The sequence below is a fragment of the Crotalus tigris genome, unplaced genomic scaffold, assembly GCF_016545835.1.
Source record: "Crotalus tigris isolate CLP2741 ecotype Arizona unplaced genomic scaffold, ASM1654583v1 scf7180000023602.573895, whole genome shotgun sequence".
In the NCBI taxonomy this organism is placed as follows: domain Eukaryota; kingdom Metazoa; phylum Chordata; class Lepidosauria; order Squamata; family Viperidae; genus Crotalus; species Crotalus tigris.
This window is the reverse complement of record NW_024100071.1, coordinates 547,041-570,966: the sequence shown is the minus strand read 5'-3', so window position 1 is coordinate 570,966 and position 23,926 is coordinate 547,041. Positions and strand designations below refer to the sequence as shown.

The window sequence follows — 23,926 nt, the reverse complement described above, 5'->3', positions numbered from 1 at the left end:
ATCCATTGCCAGGTTTTATTGTTATCTGCTTTCCCAGCTATTTTTTTCATGTATTGGCCATGTAGTGCTTTGTCTTCCCATGCCTCTATTCTGTTCTTCATTTGGTCTTTCTTGTAGGCCAGTTTGGTCTCTCCAGTAGTTAGTAAGCTTTCCTGATATACTAATTTCAGTGCATCTTCATCATTGTTCTTCAGATATTCTGCCAAAGCCATTTTTTCTTCTTCAACCATCTGATGTACTTGTAGCATTCCACGCCCACCTATTTGCCTTGGTAGATAAAGTCTATCAATGTCACTGCGTGGATGAAGGGCATGATTCATTGTCATTATTTTTCTGGTCGGCCTATCCATTGCTTTTAGTTCTGCTTGAGTCCAGTCCACTATTCCAGCTGTGTACCTAATGACTGGGATTGCCCAAGTGTTGATTGCCTTTATGGTATTTCCTCCATTGATTTTGGATTTTAAGATCTTCTTCACTCTCTTGATGTATTCACCTCTAATCTTTTTCTTGACTTCAGTGTGCTTGATGTTGTCAGCTTGAATGATACCCAAGTAATTGGTAGGATTCTTCCTCTCCAGACTCTTATGTTATTCAATGGGGCATCTTGATTCCTTCAGTTTTCACTATTTTTTGCCTTGTTTGATAGGTAAGTGTGGCACATTTGTCCAAGCCAAACTCCATTACAATATCTTTGGCTATATATACGGACAGTGTTGAGCAGCGATTCTATTTCAGATGATGTTTTTCCATACAGTTTCAGATCATCCATGTAAAGTAGGTGGGATAGTCTGGCAGATGTTTTTGATGTTTGATAGCCATGTCCTGAGTTATTCAGTATTGTTGACAGAGGAAACAGTGCAATAACAAATAGTAATGGTGATAATGAATCTCCTTGAAATATTCCTCTCTTGATATTAACCTCTCCCAGCCTCTCACCATTGATCTGCAACTGTGTCTTCCATTGTGCAATCGATCTTTGCACAAATTTTCTGATGTTTCTACTGACTCCTGTTATTTCTAGGCACTTTATTATCCAATCATGTGGCAGAGAGTCAAATGCCTTTTTGTAGTCAATCCATGCCACATTCAGGTTGGTCTTCCTTCTCTTGCAGTTTTCCAAGATCATTGTGTCTATTAGGAGTTGAGCTTTTGTTCCTCTGCTATTGGGGCGGTTTCCTTTCTGCTCAGGTGGAAGAGATTGTTTCAACTAGTATGCTGTTGTACTGCATCAGCTACCACAGCAGTTAGTAATTTGAAGGTTGTTGGTAAGCAGGTAATTGGCCTGTAGTTACCTGGTGTTGCCCCTTTTGCTGGATTTTTCATTATTAGGTAGGTTTTCCCAGTTAGCCACTTTTCAATTTCTCCTCCTTGTAGTATATTGTTGAATTGCTTGGCAATGAGTGGGTGTATAACAGTTAGATGTTTCAACCAAAACCCATGCAGTTCATCTCCACCTGGTGCTGACCAATTTTTGATTTTCTTTGCTCTTTTTTCTACCATTTTTGTTGTTATTACTAGTTCTTTCATTTCAACTTCTGTTTTATTTGCATCCACCTCTTTTAACCAAGCCGCATCCTTGTTGTATTTCTTTGGGTTATCCCATATCTGCTTCCAGAACTGCACTGTTTCTTCCTTGTCAGGTACTGACTGATTCCTTGCAGTTTCTCCATTGATGGATTGGTAGAAACGTTTCTGATTGGATTGAAATTGGAGGTTCTGCCTATAGTTTGCAATTCGAGCTTCATATCTACTGATTTTAAACACCTTTTCTTCCAGTAGTTCTGCAGCTGCTGGCCCTGGTTGCTCAGCCAACAGTCCTGAGTCCTGTAACCCATTTTTCACCAGATATCCAGGAACTCCAATATCTAGTGCGGACCTTGTTAACCCGGGGCGACTCCGAGATTATTATTATTATTATTACATTATTATTATTATTATTATTATTATTATATGATCATCGCATAGTCAGCCAGATGTTCAGACTGGATTTGGCATTTTGTCTACCTATCGAGTCCTTACCCAGGACCTGGGATAGGCAGATGTGGATGTTTGATGGTATTACAGATATCGTCGCAGGATGGAAGCAGTTCCTAATAAGGCCGCCTTTTGCAATTGACTAATAGCGAATTTGTCAATGCCAATGGTGTTCAAGTGGTGCTCCAGTTGTTTTGGGATTGCACCCAAGGAGCCTATGACTATTGGTACTACCCTTGCTTGCTTTTGCCACAGTCTTTCTATTTCTATTTGTAGGTCTTTGTATTTTGTTATCTTCTCCAGTTCTTTCTCTTCTATTCTGCTATCTCCAGGCACTGCCACGTCCACTATCCAGACTTTTTTGTCTTTCTTATCGACAATTGTTAAGTCTGGGGTGTTATGTTGCAAGTGCTTGTCTGTTTGAATTCTGAAGTCCCAGAGCAGTTTAATAATAATAATAATAATAATAATAATAATAATAATAATAATAATTATGGTTGGGTTGTCATATAGTCAGATATATTTGGCATTTTTATAATTTCTTATTTATAGCAGTTATAATATAATCCCTCATTTTTTCTTAATAAAAATTAATATAATAGTGAGTTGTACCTATGAATCAGTGCAGAAAAGAGCAATAAAGATCATAAGAGGTCTGGAGGCTAAACCATATGATGAACGGCTAAAGGAACTATAGATAAGGCTTAGGAGGGGCATAATAGCTGTCTTCCCATGCTTGAAGGGCTGTCACAGGGAAAAGGGGATTGATTTATTCTTCAAAGCACCTGAGAGCAGGACAACAAGCAATGGATGCAAGCTTATTAGAGGAAAATCCAATCTTAAACTAAGAAGAAATTTTCTGACAATTAGAACAATTAGTCAGTGGAACAGCTTGCTCCTAAAGTCATGGGTGTTCCATCCCTGGAGGTTTTCAAGAAAAGATTAGACAACAATTTGTCCACGATGGAATAAGGACTTCTGCCCTGGGCAGGAGGTTGGATTATAAGACCTCCAAGATTCCTTTCAGTCCTATGAGTCTATGATTTTATGAGCCTTACAGGGCCCATGTTTAAAGAAGGTGTTTTAGAAGTAAAGTAACATATTATGAAATATGTCACAAAGATTTTCTGCTTTCCTCTATACACTTTCCTTGTAGCTTCTGTCTGGAATAAATTATTTTCAGGTAACTACATTTTATTTTTTCACAGTAATGAAAAGAATTTCAATGTCTGCCACTGCGGCTTACTGCCAAAGATTCAACCCTGCAGAAATGAAATCTTAGACAACAATGCTTTTTTTTTCCTGGTGCTTTCTATTGTTTGTGATAAAAGCAGAAGCTGGTGATATTACTGTTACTGGTAAGCTATTTCAAGATTACTGCAAATCTTCATTGGTTGATGTTTCTTTCTCAGTTTTCCTGTAAGGCAGAGTCCCCCAACCTTTCCAGCTTTATGGATTGATGGGGGGGGGGGAGAGGTGATGGTTCCGCTCAAATGGCCAGCAAGCATTCATGGCTCAATTTGTGCTTGTCTGCTGCTCAAGCAAGTGGAGATGCGTATGTGCTCAGCCATCGCTTCTGTGGTTGGTTCCAAACAGCTCATGGCTCAGTAGCTGGCCGTGGGTCGGGAGTTGGGGACCCCAGCTATAAGGGGTTGTGTTTTTAAAGATATTTTCCTATCTAAAGTGTGATCTTATATCTTTCACAGAGGCAGATTTTAATGATTTCTAGATAGGGAGGGCTTCATAGGTCAGGGGCAGGAATATGCATATTTTTGTTAGCTATAAAAGTCTATTATGCATGTCAATAAACAATATAAGGCTTTTCAAGAATACATACATTTTTGTCCATTACTCATCCTTCAAAACTCCATCCTCTTATGAATATATCATAGGTCGGTCTTGAATAGCAAACAAGGGTTATCTTTTTGTTAAATGTGTTATCTACACAGTTTTTCAGCTTCTGAAGATAAAAAAGATTTCAATTAGAAGATTCAATGAAAAAAACACACTTTGTATGAAAAAAGATTCTGGGTTCAATTCCCAACAGTTCCTGTTCCTGATCATTCTGGAAGTTCCTCTTGGAAATCCTGGAGAAATGTATCAGTGCTGATTGTATTGAGATTGATAAATTCGATGTATATTAAAGACATATTGAATATGTCTTTAATATACGTTGACTCTATGGAATCTTTGAACTAATGCTGAATCAGGTAGAGACTCTGTAATCTTAGTCCAACATTTGTATTCAGCAACTCAGCCATTTTTTTTTTCTGACATAATTAAACTGCAGAATTTTCTTTGAAATGCTGCTGCTCTGTATACCGGTAGTTTGTGGGGAGTCAATTTCCTCATTAGTATGAACACTGGCCTCAACCCAGCCCTTGGTGCCAGATTTTTTTTTTTTTTATCTCCTGAAATAGATCTACCAGGCAAATGGTGGTTTTTAGGCTTCCCCTTATAGGAATTGGGGGGGGGGACTTAATTAGGTTTTGCCCCCTTTTATATGTTGCCAAATTCACCTAGTATGAAATAAGACATGTGCGTGCTTGTGTGTGTGTGTAAGAATTTTCTTTTCTTTTCCAGTAGAATGAGGGTAAATGGACTTCTGCTATTTCAGGACCTTTGGATGGTTGCGACATGCAATGTCTCAGTGTTTTGATATCAGAGGTCTTCGTGGGTTGTCTTTTAGAAGATCCAAGGAATGAGGCTTGTTATCTTATTAATGGCTGTAGAACTAGTGCTGGCAATGAAATTCATAAAATATCACATACTGGCAAACTGATGCCTTATTGTTATTAGTTGAGGAGCTGATTGCTTCTCAAAGGTCTACATATGTACCTAGATGCTTATAATAACTAAAATGTCCTTTTTTAAAAAAAAAAAAAGATAGTACTGACTTTTAAAATTATTTTCAGATTGCCTTAAAAAGCATATCAATATGAGGTACAGAGCCATCAGCAACCACAAATTTATTGTATCATGTGACCTGCCATCTGAAGACACCACATCAATTTACAACCATTCTCCTCTTTCTGAAAATCATGTAATGTGGTTCCGTCAGTCCAGTGGTGGAGGAGCCACTATAATCCTCAGTGATAAAACCGCCAATCCTACTCTTTGGGGGAGCTCACTTTGGTTTAGGCCAATAAAAACTGAACATTCTGGAACATACATCTGTATGAAAAGGTTGGTTGTGTGAGTAAACTTCTATTTTGCTAGTGTTTTACCATCCCAACAATCACTTTTTAAAAAATCTGATATGATCTGCAGCTAATTCTTTGTAAAATATGTTTTTATTTAAACAACATTTTCATATTAATCATAAGTCAGAAAAAGAATGGAAACTATTAAGAGTATACCCAGATGCTGTGTAGTGTGATCATAGCCACATACCTTCATGAATGATATGATACTGTATAATATAATTTTGGAACATGTTAAATTAAACCAGGTTACAAAGCTATCCAATAGATAGTGAACAGGAACTTTTACTCAAGCAACTGGAAGGCTCACAATGTCCATACAGTTTTGGAGCATATTAAATCTTCAAACCTCTTTGTCAATTTCTTCCATAAATAAAATCTCTTTTACAATCATAGGATATATTGGGACATTATAATTTTTTTTCAAAGATTTTAATAATACAGTGGTACCTTGGTATGCAACTGTTTTGAAACTCATCAAATTTGGTACTCAATGCATTTTGATGCAAAAATGTTCAGAACTCATCGGTTGTTTGGTATTTAATGCACAAGCTAGAACTTATCAGTGTCAGCTGCTTGTGATTCACTACATTATTCCTTATGGAAAAAAAATGCTGGTACACATCGCACCTTCCAGAACCAATTAACAATGAGTACTGGGGTACTACTGTACATTTCAGGTTCAGCAATGTATTGAATTCATTTTTTCTCTTCCTGCACAGAATTAGTCTCTGAATAATTTCTCCTGAAGTTTCTTTTTGTGTCACACAGGGATAACATATCACCATGTGTCAATATTTTAATAGCTGTTCAAACAAAAATTATGGCTAATTGTTCAGTTAACAACAGAAATGACATTTATCTATTTGTGGACCAAGGAACATCTATTGGTTGCCCAGGAAAAAACTGTTATTCTAATTTTCCACAATCATCAGTGAAATGGTACAAAGTAAGTTTTTTTTAAGATAACAACTCCCTTGAATCCATTCAATTGCTGTGCATTTCACAAAACACTGAAATAGCTTTGATTTGTTTGAAAAATTATAGAGAGATTGTTTGTCCTTATTTCTACTGGAATATTTTCTTTGACCTCCCAATTTAACCTTTTACCCTAATATTCCCTGGTTTCTTGAGAATCTAAGCAAGTTTGGATCTTTTGAGTACTTGGATATACATTCAAGATTAGCCAAAGTCGAGTAGGTGCTGCTACTGGTTGGCAAACACAAAGCCATTTGGTTTTAATTTTAATTTAATTTTAAGAGCCATGGTGGAGCAGTGGTTAGAATGCAGTATTGCAGGCTAATTCTTTCAACTGCCAGCAGTTCGATCCTCACCAGCTCAAGATTGACTTCCATCCTTCCAAGATTGGTAAAATAAGGACCCAGAATGTTGGGGGCAATATGCTGACTCTGTAAATTGCTTAGAGAGGGCTGTAAAGCATTGTGAAGTGGTATTGCTAATTGCCATTGGAAAAGTGGGATGGGGAAGGTCGTAGAATCTGGTTTCATATAGAGTAGGATTTCACAACCTGGCACTCTTTGGCTGTAATGGATCACAATTTCTGCAGTTCCCAGCCAGCATGGTCAAAACCAGAAAGGGATTCATATGAACTGGAATACCACATATCTGGAGTGCACTGGTACAGGGAAGGCTATTGCAGAAATAAAAGCAAATTAAAACTCCTTATTTTCACCCAAAGTTCTTTAATTATACCTTTCATGACTAATAATCATGATAGTTTTGTAATTCATTTGAGGATCAGAAATCATACACTTATGAATACCAGTTGCTATGAAGTATCTGGCGGTTAACTTGAGAATTTGTGAATTTGCACATTTCAACCTATCATAATATTTGAGTTGTTCATCTTTATCTTTTTTTAGAATGGAATACAAGTAGAACGTAAAAAGAAAAGACCTGGCCTACAATTCTACCACGATAAACTAGTGCTGCGTTCTGTATATGATAAAGATAATGGTACTTATACATGCGATTACATGTTGACTGACAACAGTATGCAATGGAAAATGAGAACAATACTAAATGTGCATGTTATCTGTAAGTCACTTTACATAATTCAGCATAATAAATAATTTCATATAGTGATTTATGTTTTTGCAGTGATATATATACTATATCAGACTTTAGAGTTTATTTTGTTAAATTATAATTATATAGTAATATTTAATAACTAGTTGAATTATTTGCTTATCTTTGTCATTCCTGACTGGTCTAAGCAGTTATGACATTCCCTTCTTAAAGCAATTTACTAGAAGATAGAAACATGCTTTTTACAAACTTTTAAAATAAATTACAAAAAAATGAGATCTATGTGGTAATAAATAAATAAATCATTGACAACACTTCTTTTTCAAAATGGATTGAATTTTATCTTGGAAAACTTTACAAGAATGCATTCAAATAATTCTTGTTTAAGATTGATGCAACTAATATGCTATGGCAGATTATTATGGTAGCCCAATTATGCATGTTAAGATAATTTCAGTGGGAAATCTATATATCATATGGAAAAAGTTCAGTTGAAGGAACAGCACCAATTTAAACCCTGATTTTTTATTCTAGTAGATAGTGAGGTTGCATATGGATGGTTAAGTGTGAACATGCATATCATAAGCAAGCAAATAAAAAACATTGTTCTAAAAGATAACACAGTATTATTTATTAGCCAGTTTCATTTTTAATGAGTTTCACAGATATGTGACATTGATTATTTATTAAATTTATATGGCATTTGTCTTGCAGTATATGTGTGTGTCTCTGTATTTGTGTAAGAAGTCTAAGAAATCTCCTGCCCACCTCGCAATTTGAAAGCATACAAATGCGAGTAGATAAATAGGTATCACTTTAATGGGAAAGTAACAGCTTATAGTCATGCTGGCCATATGACCACGGAAATATCTTCAGACAACACTTGCTCCCTCGACCAAGAAATGGAGATAAGCACCACCCCTTAGAGTTGAAAACAACTGGATAGGGGAAATTTTCCCCTTTCCCTTTACTAGGAAAAATCATTATTTTATAGAACAAATTGTTTTTCTTTGCTCTCTGCTTGACTTCAAAAGTCTGTTATCTATCAGGCTTATGGAAATAACTCTATTCTGCTACTTGATTGAGAAGTATGTCAAAAGTAGGGCTAATGGCTGCAAAAATCCAGATGAATGCTAGATGGTATCAAAGGATTCACATTTCTCTATTCATTACTGCCATTTAGAAATCATCCATATTTTTTCAGAGAAGATGTGGTACTTTTACTTGTCTCAGAGGCAGAAGGACAGCAGAAGAGAAACATCTATCCGAGAAAGAATCAGGGCACCAGTCACTTTTTGCTATAGTCCTGTCATTCCTAAGAGGTTATGTTTTAAAATTAAAATTATTTCACAGATACACATGCATGCATGCACGCATACACTATCTCACACGCAGAAGAAAAGCACATCTTCCTTCTCCTATCCTTACCACTTTCTAAGGGGATGCCATACAGCATCACAGTCTGGTTTAGAAGCATCACTGCTTCAGCAGGAAGGCGGTGCAGAGAGTGGTGAGGATGGCCGAAAAGATCATTGGCAGTTCCCTCCCTCTCATCCAGGACATAGCACAGAGGTGTTGCTTGAGCAGGGTCCGTAAAATTATCTGGGACACTACACATCCTCTTCAACGACCTGTTTTCCTTGTTACCTTCTGGGAGGAGGCTTTGTGGTATCTGAAGCAAAACATTCAGATTCAGCCATAGTTTCCTTCCATACAGCATTAACCTTGTGAACTCTCAAGCTTCCTCCTTCCATTGTATATTCAAGATGGATAGTGTTTAATATTTATTTGTTATGTATATGTAGCAGTGTGGGTCTATACATATGTTGTATATAGTATGTTTAGGTGTGTGTCATGTATGTGTTTCACTTTGAGAGTGGGCAACTAAATTTTATTTTTGATGTGTGCCATTGTGCCCGCAGTAAAAAAATGACAATAAACATTAACTTGTCTTGTCTTGTCTTGTCCTGTCCTGTCCTGTCCTGTCTTGTCTTGTCTTGTCCTGTCCTTTTCCTGTCTTGTCTTGTCCTGTCCTGTCCTGTCCTTTCTCGTCTCGTCTCGCCTTGCCTCGTCTTGTCTGGTCTTATCCTATCTTATCCTATCCTATCCTATCTTGTCCTGTCCTGTCCTGTCCTGTCTTGTCCTACCTTACCTTACCTTATCTTACCTTACTATCTCATCTCATCTCATCTCATCTCATCTCATCTCATCTCATCTCATCTTATAGAAGTATCCTTTGCCTGTGATATAGGTACATATCTGGAATAAAAGTTTAGCCTCTGGAACCAAAAGCTACAAAAAGCTTTACAGAACTTACTTTTTTGAAAAATATATATTTTATTAATTTTTTACAATAACAATCTTTAATGCTTCATGAACAGTGTGTTGTCTGGGTTCATATATTTAAAACAATGATAATTAATTTCTACAATTAATATGTTGGTAATATATTTCTTGACCCTCTCTTCTTCCTGTAACATTCTCCTTTTGTCTACATTAAACAAATATAATTCTTAATATTTTCAGTATATACCAAGCTGAATATAAAACATTTTTAGTATTTATGCATATAATAGTAACATCAACATATAACATGTTTTTAATCAGCTTGTTTCCATTGTATTTATAAAAATCATCTTATTAAATCATTATATGTCCTGGTTTCAAGATTCTTATTGAAGCTTAGTTTCCCCTCAGTATTCAGACTACTCTTATCAATCATAATTTTCTCAAAATCATTACCTTTAAATATCCAAAGTTTTCATTTATATAGACCCTCTCAATGTTTTAACATTTCACATATTCTAAAAGTATTATACTACTTATATACCTTATTCCTCTTACTATAGGGCTCCTTTTCAAGCTTTATCTATTCTTTTGGCCATATTCCAACAATATTTAATCCTATAATACACCATCTAATAATATTTCTCTAGGACCTCTTCATATCCATATATTTATTAACCACATTCAAACAAGTGTTTAGTCATATAATATTCCATCTGATAGGTTGAATCACGTCTCTTGACTCCAACTTTAATCTTCTTTTGCCAAGGAGAAGGTGTTGGGTATGGTTTTCTATCACTTTTAGACAGGTATATAATATCCGTTTTATTTCTCCCCCTCTAAGTAGTTTTTCACCGGTGTCATAATCTTTTTAATTAGCTTTATCAAGCCAACCCATCTTAAAATCCAAACAGCCAAATCTTTATATAATGGTTTTATAATCCAATATGTTTCCAATTGTCAAGGCACCACTGAAAACAATATTTTGTGATGGTTCTTCTTTTCAGGGGTCTTGTAATTATCAACCAGTCAGGATTCAGTCCAAAGTATTTGACCATCTAAAACTTTTCCAGTAATTTCTCCTTTAGAAGATTAGCCAAAGGCCAAGATTTTTCTTTCTCTGCAAACAGTTCTTAGGTTTAAGAATGCAGATCCGTGTGTTTATAATCCCAGAATGTCAGCAGTTTCTAAACATATGTAGTTTCACTCAGTAATAGATAGCTCAATGCTTTGTTCCCAGCTGTTTTTTGCTATTTTTAGGCGTCTTGCCATATTCTGGGTCAAAGCTGCTATAGTTTTCTCTAATCCTCCACTAGATGTCACTGTTCATTTTTCAACTTTTTAAAACAAAGAGTTATTTTTGTTCTTCCTTTTCAGGTATAGAGTTTTAACAATTTTTTTAACTTTCAAATTTACCCAAACTGTAGTATTTTATATTTTTACTCCCCATAAGGGTTTAATTTGCCACTTCCATCTATAGAAGAGTGAGGTAATCCCTTCCCTTTTCACTTTGGGAGGCTTTTTGCTTCTTGGGGAACTTTTCCAGGAAATCAGATATAAAATAGGAGAGAGAAGATCAAATTCCTTACCTAGTTTCAAGCAACTGTGGACTTCGGCTGCAAGTAGTTTGGACTGGTCAACAAAGTGTGACCAGCCTTTCTCCTGTCGGGTTAGAAGTCTTTCCCCGAATCAAGGGAAATGACCGCCATCATTCCAGAATCATTGGGGCACCCTTCTTTTCTTTGCCACCTCTCTGACTTAGACCCATTTAGGGCCCTCTGGCAGGGCAAAACTAGCTGTGGGGTGTGGAGAGCCACAATCCCGCAATCCCATGACCGGGCGCTACGGCACAAACCAGAAGTCTTTACAGAACTCACTTTTGCTGAAAGTACTTAATCCTGGAAAGAAATTGCTTGCAATATTTCAGCTAACTAAATGATGGCTGGTGTCATTCCAATTAAGAGGTATCTTGTCTGTGTTTTCTCATGGATCTTTCTATTATAACCTAGACATGCATTGAACATGTTAAAGATAATTTATTTATTTTTTAACTTCTAACACACCATTTTTCATGTTTTAGCAAAAGACACTATCCATCCTCCAAAGATTTTGAATCCCAGTGATGAGACAACCCTTGAAGTAGAAATTGGTAAGAATTAAATTTTCACTTTTATTTTGCAACTTATGAGATAATAGGTATCTTACATTGACTGCATTCCAGTTTAAGCCAGAACTTAATTTTAGTCAAAATGGACTAGTTGTGGGTACTTTTGGATTACTTAATTTATAATATAAATCATAGATTGTCTATTATTTTAGCAAAATAGCAGGATTCTATTCTGAAATAGGGGAAAAGTCACAATTTATTCTCCCAGCTGGTAAACAGCTGCAGCTTAAAAGTATGAATTTCATAGAACAGTTGCAGTATATAGATTCAAGTGTATATTACCAGCATTTCAAGGGACTGGACATTATATTTTAAAGTTCTAAATGTGTTGGAGTCTTAGATATTATGATCTTTCTAGGAGAAAGCTTTTTTTAGATTTTGTAATACTAAGTGTAATAAAGGGGAGAAATATAACTTATTAAAATGTAGGCAAGTGCCTTCTCTGCAGCCATTTTAGTTTATAAGTTCCTTATTGGCATCCTCCCTCCCACTACCAATGTACAACATATTTTTGTTTTTTAAAAATGAGAGATGTTTGACTTTTCATTTTGTGGAATTGTTCTCCCTTCAAAGTAGTTCAGACAAGAAGCAGATCCAGGAGTATTAAAATGTATTGTAAGGGTACATTAACATAACCTTGCAACTCCTAAAGTACTTTTCACTTTTACAGTCCAATAAACTAGGAAGGGTCCCTTCTGAGATGTTTGCCATGCTCCATTACTTCTGTAGACTCATCTGTCTCTTATCTGACCATTGCCATCTATGGCTCTACATCCTATCTCCTAACATCATTCCCACTTACCATAACAGGAATATATAGTTTTATTATTCTGTATCAATTTGCTCTAATTAATATGTGTCCATAGCATTACATTAGAAGACTCACATTTATCATATTAAATGCAACATTTTTCAAATATGTCATAATTAAAACCTAATAGGAGAGACACAGTTTATATATTGGTTAAGACATCAGGCTAGAAACCAGAAGATTGAAAGTTCTAGTTCCATTTTAGGCATGAAGCCATTCACAGTCTCACAGCCATAGAAAGCAAGAAATGGCAAATCCTTCTGAAAAATCTTCCAAGAAAACTGCAACTGTCCAAGCAGCTGCTAGGAATCAAGACTTACTGAAACACACATACACAAATACAAACATACACCCAAACACACATGCCTAGTATAATTATTATCCTATGTGCTTCAATATCACCTCCTTTCCATCAAGTGCATGAAAGATAGATTGGAAGTGGTGTGTGATGAAATCTAATGAAAATAGTAAATATACTAGTCTTTAAAATGCAACAAGATTTTTTGTGTAAAAAACCCTATAGCTACATGAATTATTTTTTGAAGAACCTTTGTATACGCTACTTAATATTAATAATCTGCAAATTTTCAAATCCTGTGTAAAGAAACTCATAACCATTTGCAAACTACTCTAAAATATTTTCTGATCCGTGGAAAATATACTTACTGTTTTTCCCCCACCCTCATCTTTTTTATTTTTTAAGGTCAACCAATTGATCTTGAATGCAAAGCACAATTTGGTTTTGAAATGAATGCTTCCTCCTCACTACAATGGTACCGAGAAACCAGTAAAAGCAAACAACTGATACAGCAAGACAGGTGGGGAAAGTGTCTGAATCAAAGGAAAGAAAGAAAGAAAGAAAGAAAGGAAGGAAGGAAGGAAGGAAGGAAGGAAGGAAGGAAGGAAGGAAGGAAGGAAGGAAGGAAGATTTAGATTTAGATTTAGATTTAGATTTAGACATACCTATTAAACTCTTATCTGAAATTCCAAGGAGTCTAAGTGCTCCTTGGAGACCTTGGATGCATTTCCCAAAGTTGTCATCGAACTGTATTTTTAATGTTATATTATTAAATATATCTGAGTAATCAGATTAAAAGTAATCAAAGTTACTTTTAATCTCAGTTAGATGAAGTCAGTTTTAATTTTTTAAATCCCCAATATTAATTTTTAAATTGCTTAAGAATTTTAATCCCATCACAAGATTTTTGGGGCATGACTCCTGACATGTTATTCAAAGACAAAATGTGGTCCTCAGTATGGAAATTATTCTGTATCTCAGACATAAAATATATGCCTTCTTATACGTTTGTCATTATAAAACTGCAGATGAAATTACAATTTGTTTATAAGATCCAGTACATAGCTGTAACTTTTCTATTGCCATCTCAATCTTCTTTAACTTGCCCTACTCTGCGAACCCTTAATTCTGCATATATTTTTTCAGGATTATTTTTGGTTTGGTTTTTATACTTGCCAATAAATATAACAAACAGAAAGGAATATGAACATGCAAAGGCCAACATGTTTTAGTAGGTAGATTATGAAACTTGCAAATCATAGATCAGAAGCATAGGATTGTGGGCTATTATGTTTTTACATCTCTCTCTCTCTCTCTCTCTCTCTCTCTCTCTCTCTCTCTCTCTCTCTCTCTATCTATCTATATATATATATAAAATCTATCAAATTTAATCAGCTGCCCATCTCTCAAAAAGCAATTCTGGGCAGTGCAGAACAATCAAATAAAACAAATGTAAAAAACAACAGATATAAAATATATTATATTATCATATTAATAAATATGATAAAACCCAAAGATTTTTAAGTGAATTATCCCTCAGTTCATATCTTGCTAAATCTAATGTGGCTTGTTTGATTTTAGCCCATGAGTTTACCTGAGGTTAGTCATTTAGTTTAGCAATTTTGTTGGGAGTTTAATTTTTCATTGGCTTTATTCAATCAGTTTAATGCATAAATTAGCTATAGGGGTTGGGGGAATTAATATTAAGTGGGTCAGTGTATAGCATGTTAAGATTCTTACTGGAAAGATGGATTATAGAAGAAACATATTAGTACTTGAGTGGTAGATTCATGAGGTGGCGTTTGGAAGACCATGTTGACCAACCATAAATAGAGTTGTTTTTTGTTAAAAAGAACAAGAGTTTCAATGTGACTGGTACATGTGACTGCCACAATTTTTTATTCTTTTTTTCTGAGATTATAAAGAGTCCTGTCTATATATTTAAAATATTTGTTCATGGATATCATAAAAAGCTGCAAATGTTTACACATGGATGGGAGCATGACTGATGATTGATGAGAGCATTATTCTGTTTAGAGTTCATCCACAGGGATTGGATGGACAAACCTTTACTCTTACCTTCAAACTGACAAAAGTAACTGAAGAAAATTTAAACAGCCACTTTATCTGCTTGGCCCAAAATTCTATTGGGAATGCTACTGGAGTGATCAAACTTAAGAGGCAAACAAAAAAAGGTAAAACTGTCAAACCACTAAGATAATATCATTGCTCTAGTTGACGTCATTAACACTTTTCTTTGGTTTTCTGACCTATTATATTATGTTATGGGGTAAACATCTACATGAATTTCATGAGCCTTAGCCTCAATTTCCTATTATAAAAACAGTTCCAGTTTCTTGTGCCATATTAGATAGCTGTTGTTCTTCATTTTCTAATGAATCCATATACTCAATCACAGGGTCTTTTTAAATGGGGCTGCCAGGTCTCTCTGTGAAGTTAGATTGTGAGTGACATGAAGACAAGAGGTTTCCTTCCTTCCTTCCTTCCTTCCTTCCTTCCTTCCTTCCTTCCTTCCTTCCTTCCTTCCTTCCTTCCTTCTGAAGAAATACAGGTAGTCAGGTAGTCCTCATTTAATGACTGCCTTTTTTTTTAGCAATCATTCACAATTAAGGTAGTGAGGAAAAGTAACTTTGCAACCAGTCTTCACATTTACATGAGTATGTGAAGCAAAGGAAAATTGAAGTAGATCATAAGCACAGTTTCAGTTTCACTTAATGACTGCTTCACTTAAAGACCGAGTTGTGGTTGCTAAACGAGGACTACCAATATATGGCTTCTCAGATGAAAATTCCACAGCTAAATATACTTATCTTGGATAAAATTAAGTAATCTTCCTTGCAGGCAGTTAAGACTCCTTGAGGATCTAGGAATACATCTATTTCTTCAGTGGGCAAGTTCAGGTCATCATCTATCACATCCTTCCCCAACTGTTATACTTCATCTTGAACTTCACCATTAATCATTAACTTCATTATTAATTTTGTATTATGTTTTATCTATTTCTATTTTCTCTTTAGCAATTCATTTCTTGCTTATTTTGTGTGGCACTATTATAATATTATTTGGAGTGGTTTCAGGAGGCCTGCTGATTTATAGCCACTGGATTGAACTTATATTATTCTATCGGAATTACCTAGCCAAAGATGAAACTCTGAGTGGTAAGAATGTTTGATTTATGGTAGCATTTAATGGCCAATTTACTAATGGGAGAAGATTGGTCAATACTACTGGTTCTTATCATTCTCTCTCTCTCTCTCTCTCTCTCTCTCTCTCTCTCTCGTATATTTGCTCCTACCTCACTTACCCATCGTCTCTAAGTATCTTAACTTGACATACAGGGATCTCAGCAACCCATTCCCAAATATTGAATACTAATACAATGAATACAAAATATTCATTTTTATAAGAATCCCTGGTTATAGAATTGAGCATGTATTATAATCTCTCCTGACTCAGTAAATGGAACATTGGACTGAAACCTAAGAAACCGTTTTTAAAATCCTGTCTCCCCTCCCATCCCCAACGCAGAGGTATACTGCAACAATATTCAATAGTCTGTAGAATATGAATAATTGATATTAATAATTAATATTAATAATAATTAATAATATGAAATTATTATTAATAAGCCCTTACTTATAATCTTATAACTCATCAATCAGATATGGTTAAAGGAAAATTAGGGAAATTTGGAAGGATAGAATTTTCAGTATGAATCAGGCTGTACCAGAAAAAAAACCCAAACCAAAACACTGCACATGCCCACATTTCTTAAAACTTGACATAATCCTTTTAAATACACAGAAACCAAATCTTTATCAAAGCCATCAGAAAAATCTGATGAACTCTTTTTTTTCATTTCTTTCATTAAATTCAGTTGATGAAAGTTTCAACTTTCAAACATTTCAAATGTTATTATCTGACCTGAATGAACAAAATAAAAACTATGAATGAAATACTGTAGTTGAATTTTAATCTTAAAAACAGAGACAATAGACAGATTTCATAAAAAATATTGGCGGAGAAGAGAAAGAAGGAGGAGGGAAGAATTGCTAAGGATATAGCCTTGATGAATGTGCAGTGGCTGTTACAGAATCTGTTAACTAAGATGTTTTTAATATTAGTTTGCCACAGAGGTATTAAATTCAGGAAATGAATTTAGGTCAAAAGTTTCATTTTCTACAAAAATGAACTTTCATCTCCCCCCCTCTTTTGATCCTTTCTTTTAAAAGTTACTTTCTCATTTTTTGGCTAAAGATAAAACTTTCTATACACTGTTTTTATAATAAAAATATATGATCACTTTCGGACACCTGAAAGGAGCTGGTAGCAAAAGCATTTCTTTTCTTGTGTTCTTATTGTCAAGCAATTCTGAATTATTATTTTTTTATAAGCTAGTTGTAAATGTAGAACAAACAAACCCTCATCAGTGATCTGTTGAATTAAAAATGTTCAGAACTAAAAAGTAGGAGATAAAAACTATGGTGATAATTTTCACACACACACACACACACACACACACACACACACACATAATATGCATACACACACATTCATAAATACATAGCATGGCAATTTTTTGCTTATAACTCACCAGTTTGAAAAGTTCATGCCCCAAATTTCAGAGATAAGCAGGAATTTGAATCAAATATGTCTACATAGCATAGGTCAGTTCCAAATAATAGTATCAGTCTCTGATGAAGATTTAAGTCATTTTTTCCTTTATAATATTTCTTCAACTATTGTCTAGATATGTTAAGACTTCAAATGGCTGTGAATTCTGTGAATTGAAGCCTAATGTAGTTGGAGTTGACTCCTGGGTGCATTTCAAAGTGCTGGTTGTTTTATATAAAGCTCTTCATGGCATAGGTCTTGTTATTTGAGGAACTGCCTATTTCCTATTGTTTCTGCCTGTATGGTACATTCAGGCAGAGTGGATACACTTCACATTCTCTCCATTAAATATTATCATCTTGTGGGATCAAATACGTGTGACTTCTATGTTGTTGCCCCTTCTCGCTGGAGCAGCATCCCTCCAGAGGTAGGTATGGTGCCCAGTCTTCTGGGATTCTGGAAGGACTTTAAGATTTGGCTCTGTTCTCAGGCCTTGAGTTAGTGTGTCTGTGAAATCCTTGTTGTTTTTTATTAGTATGGTTATTTTTAGTCTAGGTTGCCATGTTTGTTTCATTATTTTCACAATTTTCACAATTTTAATTTATGTTTGGATAAATTTTGGAGTGGATGTTCATAATAAATTTAATAAATAATAATCATAATTGTTCTGTAATATCTTATCTGCACAAGATTCTAACACAATCAATATAAAATGGTTTGATTTTTGCATGTTACAAATTGCCATTCATAAATTTTCTGCCTATAATTTCTCAGCATTGGTGCTGTATGCCCATTTTGATATTCTGCATGTTGCATTTTAATCTAGATATGGAATCACTTTATTTTCTATAAGAAAATGCTCCAAGATCAGAATTTGTGACCATTAGAGGATTAAGAATATTGATGCAGTAGTTAACTCACTGCTCAGATGGCCTAAAGATTTTGTTTTAGAGCAGCCTCTGCTGGTAAAATGAAAAATGATACAATTCTCCAGCAATATAGGCAGGGGTGGGATTCAGCCGGTTTGTACCAGTTTGGCAGAACCGATAGTTAATTTTTTGTTGCCCAGGCCCAGAACGGACTTCTGGAAGTGGCATCCATACAGAGAACCAGTTGTTCACATATTTGAATCCCACCACTGGATATAGGTCAGCACATTTTAAGTCAAAGAATAATGTGGCATCATGGAGTGCTTGACTGAAATTGCAGAAAGCTTGGTTTAATGTCCTCTTTGCCCAGTAATGCACAATGTTGCTGTGGGCAAATTATGACTTTTTGACATTGTTTGGAAGTGCATAGTATATAGGAAAGAAGAGGCATGTATATTTTTTTGATAGCTATGAAATTTTCATTTGGAACTTCAATGTTATTTTCATGAGTATGATTTTGTAAATAAGGAACTAGAATAAGAAAATAAATTAATTTTGTGTGAAATACAGGCTTTTTATTTTATTTTTATTACTATTTTATTTTCATAATAAGAATTAAGTAAGATATTGTTTGAAGATAGTGAGGCTCTGTATAAAAAAGAATGGAAATCCAGACCTAATTTTGTGTTCTCATCTCATCAACCTACTGAGTATAGTTCAGCTATATACTGTATGTAGAATGGTTTGTCTAACACAGTGGTTCTCAATCTGTGGGTCGGGACCCCATTTGGGGTCGAACGACCATTTCACGGGGGTTGCCAAACAACGCAGTCTGCCATTTTTTTCCCCTTTTCCTTAGCTGTGCTACTCTCTTTTATTCTATTGGCTTTTGAAAGCCAATAGAATAGACTCTCTTGAATAGAGTCTAATTCTATTGGCTTTCAAAAGCTAATAGGAATTGTCCAGGCTGTCTCTGCTCTGCTGAGCCGCCAAAAGTCTCATTCTGCAAACGGTGCTGCATCAGTTGAGTAGTCCTCAACTTACGACCGGTTGAGTAGTCCTCGACTTATGACCGGTTGGGGGTCGTGGCATTAAAAAGGTTGAGAACCACTGGTCTAACACAACATTTAATACGGTTTTGGTATGAAAATATATCCTAGCCATGGTGGCTGTTTTTATTTTACACTTACACACAGAGGGAGACTCATATAATACACTCATATACAATCAGGCATTCACATGCACACTGTTGCCAGAATATCTCTAGGGCTGCTGCTTTTCCTGTTCTCCTTCCTTGCATTGTCTCAGTATACGTGACAGTAGTGGTCAGTTCAAACAAAACATTTCAACCCATTTCCCTGATTTAGAAAATATTTTCCTTTCCTTCCTTCCTCATTTTTAAGTTTTAATGCCCATTTGCTTCTTTTCATTGTCATTATTTTAATTTATTTATTTTTAGATTGGAAGGAATTTGATGCTTTTGTCTCCTATGCAAAACCAGAGTTCATTGAAGCCAGCCAAGAACCATGCACTGAAGAGCAGTTAGCTCTAGAATTTCTTCCACTCGTTTTAGAACATGATTATGGATATAAGCTGTGCCTCACAGAAAGAGACATCCTTCCAGGTGGAGGTAATATTTTCTCTGATTTCATGCAATAGCTAAAAAAAATAGCTGCATCAATACTTTCCATCATAGAAAAGTGACAGCCTAATATTAGGGGGATGTTAAACATAGCATCATTTGCAAGTGCAGGTAGTCCTCAACTTACAACAGTTCATTTAGTGACTATTTGAAGTTACAGCAGCACTGAAAAAAGCGACTTAGGATTGTTTTCAGACTTACATTGCAGCATCCCCATGGTCATATGATCAAAATTCAGCCACTTGGCATCTGACTCATATTTATGACAGTTGCAGTGTCCCGGGGTCGTGTGATCAGCTTTTGTGACCTTCTGACAAGCAAAGTCAATGGGAAGCCAGATTAACTTAACAGTTGGGTTTCTAACTTAACTATTGCATTGATTCACTTAACAACTGTTGGCAAGAAAGATCATAAAATGGGGCAAAACTCACTTCACAATTGTCTCACTTAGCAACAGAAATTTTGGGCTCGATTGCGGCCATAAGTCAAGGACTACCTGTAAAACCAAACGCAAACCCAAATCATGTTACTGACTCAGCATTTGACCTACTGGAGCAAAATGCAGCGGTTCTGTAAAAGTCATTAGTACTGACAGTATTGGTCAGTGGAAAATGCAAAGAGCCCATATTTATTCCTGACCTAGTGGGAGAGTGCTATTTTGTACTGTAGATGAGCTACTAAGAAAGAACAGTTTCATTTTTACTTCTCAGATTTCATTAACTTGCTTTCAGAGTTTATTGTTTTGCTTGGATTTTATCTTAATACTTGAAATTCTGTAAGCCCCTGCTTTATACCTTTGATTCAAGGCATAGATTCAAAGTCATGAAAAAAAGAAATAAAGTGCATTATTAATCATGCTCTCTTTTGCCAGCATACACTGATGACATTGTCAATGCCATGAAAAAGAGCAGGCGAGTCATCATCATCTTGAGTCCAAATTATGCTACAAGTAGCCAAGCTCTCTTTGAACTGGAAGCAGCAATCAACACTGCCTTGGAAGATAAAGCAATGAAACCCATCCTAATACAGGTTGAGACTTTTCAGGAGCCACCTTCATTATCTCCAAAGGTGAAGAAAGCCCTCAGGATTTTGCCCAGGCTTACCTGGAGAACATCTACGTCTCCCATAGCTAATAAGCACTTCTGGAAGAAATTACAGTATCACTTGCCAGTAAAACACAGCAACAGTGTTGTGAACAAGTGGCCTTCATTTCCCATCAGTAACCGTTGGTGTTGGTAACAGAAAATGAGAAACAAAAGATGAGCATAGCCCTAAGGCATAATACAGTAGGGCCCATTGCTCAGTCTTTCAGAAGCCCCACAGCTATAAATGATTGTTGGATGGCAGATGGGAATTTGAGAAAGGTTCATTTGCATTTTATTTCTAATATGATCATTTTAAACTGAAACTCGGAAAGTAAAATAAAAAATAAAATAAAGCCCATTAAAGACAAAAAAAAAATCTTATCCAAAATGCATATTGGAGGAAGTAATGCGCAATTTGTTGTGATAGAAAAATATGCACTTTATAAATGTGAAGCAAAATGAGCTTGTTAAGATTCTAATATGGAAACAGGAAGAACTATATTTATCCATAGAAAACTGAGAAGTACAGTATGGAAAAGCCAAAATGGGCAGATTCATCTATCTCTAAGTGGGCTCTGGCGACCCTACTGCTAGGATGATCATTTCTGGCTTGCATTTTAACAACTGTGGTCTTTAGCCTTTCATAAACATTATAATTATTTAATGCAGTATTATGTAATGTTAATGTTTATGCCATAGCTATTTATAGACATGCTATTCAGCTGGATACGGTGCTGCTTGATTCGGATTTATCCTTTTAAATATGTTCCTGGCTGTAATGTAATTTAAAGGGTGTGAAAAAATACATTAGTTTTTCTTTTAAAAAAAAACCCTAAATGAATTAAATAATTCATTCAGAGAAACAGAAAATGACCAACTATGAGCAACCTTGTTACTATAATATAATACCATGTTACCATTGCCTATGATTTGTTTCCAAATACAGTTCAAGGTTTTGGCTATTATCTTTAAAGTCCTTGTTTTTTGTGAAATGCACTGGAGATTATAGCTACCAGCTCCCAAATGTATGTTTGTTTGTGTAATTAAGCTATTTTAATGTTACTATTGTATACTATAATGATTTATCAAAGTTGAAAATTGTACATTGTTTAGATTGCAGACAATCGAGGCAATAAAAAAGAAATCCACAAAACAAATTAATAAACAAAACAAAGAAACAAATAAAGGTGATCCTTTGATAGTCCCAACCGTTTCCTGGAGTCTTCCAGTAAAGTCATGGCTGCAGGTCTTGTGATTTCCACTAGGTGTCTCTAACCTAACATTTGATGTGTTTCTGCCAGAAACCCAGAAATGATTGACTGTAAGTAAACCTGGAGAAACTGCTATTGGGGGAGGACCTGTCAAATAGTTCTGTTTCTGGATTCTCTGTAACTCAGAAAGTCTGGTGGATTGTGTTGTAGTAGTCTCGGGAGTGAAAGGCTGCAACTGAAAGCTGTGGCATAGAATATTGCAAAATATTGAAAAAGTCTTGTAAATTAAATTTAGAAGAATGAGTTTGAGAAGACCAACCAACAAGACAGAAAGCCTACATAAAGCTGGAATGATCCTAAAGACTCTGACTTAAAATGGGAATTTAACAAGATAAAAGCAAGTTTAAGATTTCAGCCTTGAAGACATCCCATACATAAAATTCTTCTCATCATGGCTGTTAAAATATTTGGGTGTCTTAGCTGCTTGTTGCTATTATCAAGCCTAGAAAGTTATTTTGCTGTTGGAGAGATGTCTTTGCAACTTTCTCATACAAATTCTAGTGCTTTATCTAAAGCTGACCCCTTTGATGCTACAGAATCAGGACGAGATGAGAGGCTACATATTTTCACCTTAGACTATGAATATGTAGAAATACCCTATGAAGTTACACTTTGGATACTCTTGGCTTCCCTTGCGAAAATAGGTAAGTGAAAAATGCTTATTTAATAAAAGTAGGTGTGAACAAGTAAAACTGGAAAAATAGAAAAAACCCCAGCTTGTTACCAAGGAAATAACAATTTAGTGAGATAATTTAGGTTACAAAGAAGATTCTACTTAAGGCTTGAAAAATTAAGTAAGCTTGTCACCCAAAATCAGTCGTGCAAATATCACCCAGTGAGAATAGATACAGTGCTAATGGTCTTAAAGTTATTTTGGAATGAACCCAAAATTAACCTCCATGTGAATTACATTTGAATATACACACTTTAGCACTGTGTTGCAACTTTTTAATTCAGACATCTTCAAGAGCATATGCAGCATTTAGTGTGAAAAAGTTAACATTTCCTCTGAAAGTTTCACTTCATTAACTTTGGAAAAACACTTGACGGTTTTGCATTTTGGAGTTCAATTTTTAAACATAAAGTGGTTTTTTTAGCCTTCCATTTATATTATGTATGGAAGGTGAGGATTTTACAAAGTAAAATACTATGCATTATTACTTGGATGTAACTATACTTACAATCAGTGGGGTTTATTACAGTGATGATTATGAACAGACCTACAGTTTTAACAACACTTTACATTTTCATAAGGAAGGCAATAAATCGTTTCATTCAAACCACAGTACTTGAAAATATATTGTTAATATTTTAATTTAAATGGTTTGTTTTCATTCCCTACGTTTGAAAATAAATCCAATAAAGATCAATACTGAATTTAAAAAATGATCATTCTCTATATGTATTTAAATTAGAAATAATTTAAAATTCTTACCATTGTCATAGATATGCAGAATTTAAGTTATGTTGTAATCTGATAGAGGCTTATCTTTTTTATCACTAAGAATACCGTCCTTGGTGATTAGTCTTTTGCCTGAATACTGTAAAGTTACAATACAAACTTCAATACTTTTGAAAGATCTATTGATTTGTGAATGCAAAAACCATATGCAGATTTCTTACAGAAAAAGGAACA

The 23,926-nt window shown here is 35.1% G+C and overlaps 2 protein-coding genes across 5 annotated transcripts in view; both read left to right on the top strand.

The window, feature by feature from the left end:
* Positions 1-2,469: 2,469 nt before the first annotated feature.
* LOC120297220 (interleukin 18 receptor accessory protein) lies at positions 2,470-21,395 on the top strand. 3 transcript variants are annotated; one of them, XM_039319594.1, is made up of 10 exons: positions 2,471-3,332; positions 4,890-5,160; positions 5,949-6,126; positions 7,061-7,235; positions 11,593-11,661; positions 13,194-13,308; positions 14,826-14,983; positions 15,827-15,967; positions 19,752-19,922; positions 20,806-21,395. In XM_039319594.1, exons 1-10 carry the CDS (start codon positions 3,263-3,265, stop codon positions 21,171-21,173), a joined length of 1,716 nt encoding a protein of 571 aa, XP_039175528.1. In that variant the 5' UTR covers positions 2,471-3,262; the 3' UTR covers positions 21,174-21,395. The 3 variants fall into 3 exon arrangements, with proteins under 3 accessions (XP_039175529.1, XP_039175528.1, XP_039175526.1); XM_039319592.1 differs by having other exon boundaries at positions 4,890-5,169; XM_039319595.1 differs by lacking the exon at positions 15,827-15,967 and having other exon boundaries at positions 2,470-3,332; positions 4,890-5,169.
* A 151-nt stretch (positions 21,396-21,546) lies between these two features.
* Positions 21,547-23,926, top strand: part of SLC9A4 (solute carrier family 9 member A4) — a 37,048-nt gene continuing 34,668 nt past the window's right edge. For both annotated transcript variants that reach the window (XM_039319590.1, XM_039319591.1), the window contains exon 1: positions 21,547-22,934. In XM_039319590.1, the coding sequence (XP_039175524.1) occupies positions 22,682-22,934 (253 nt within the window). In that variant the 5' untranslated portion in view covers positions 21,547-22,681. The remainder of the gene's footprint in view (positions 22,935-23,926) is intronic.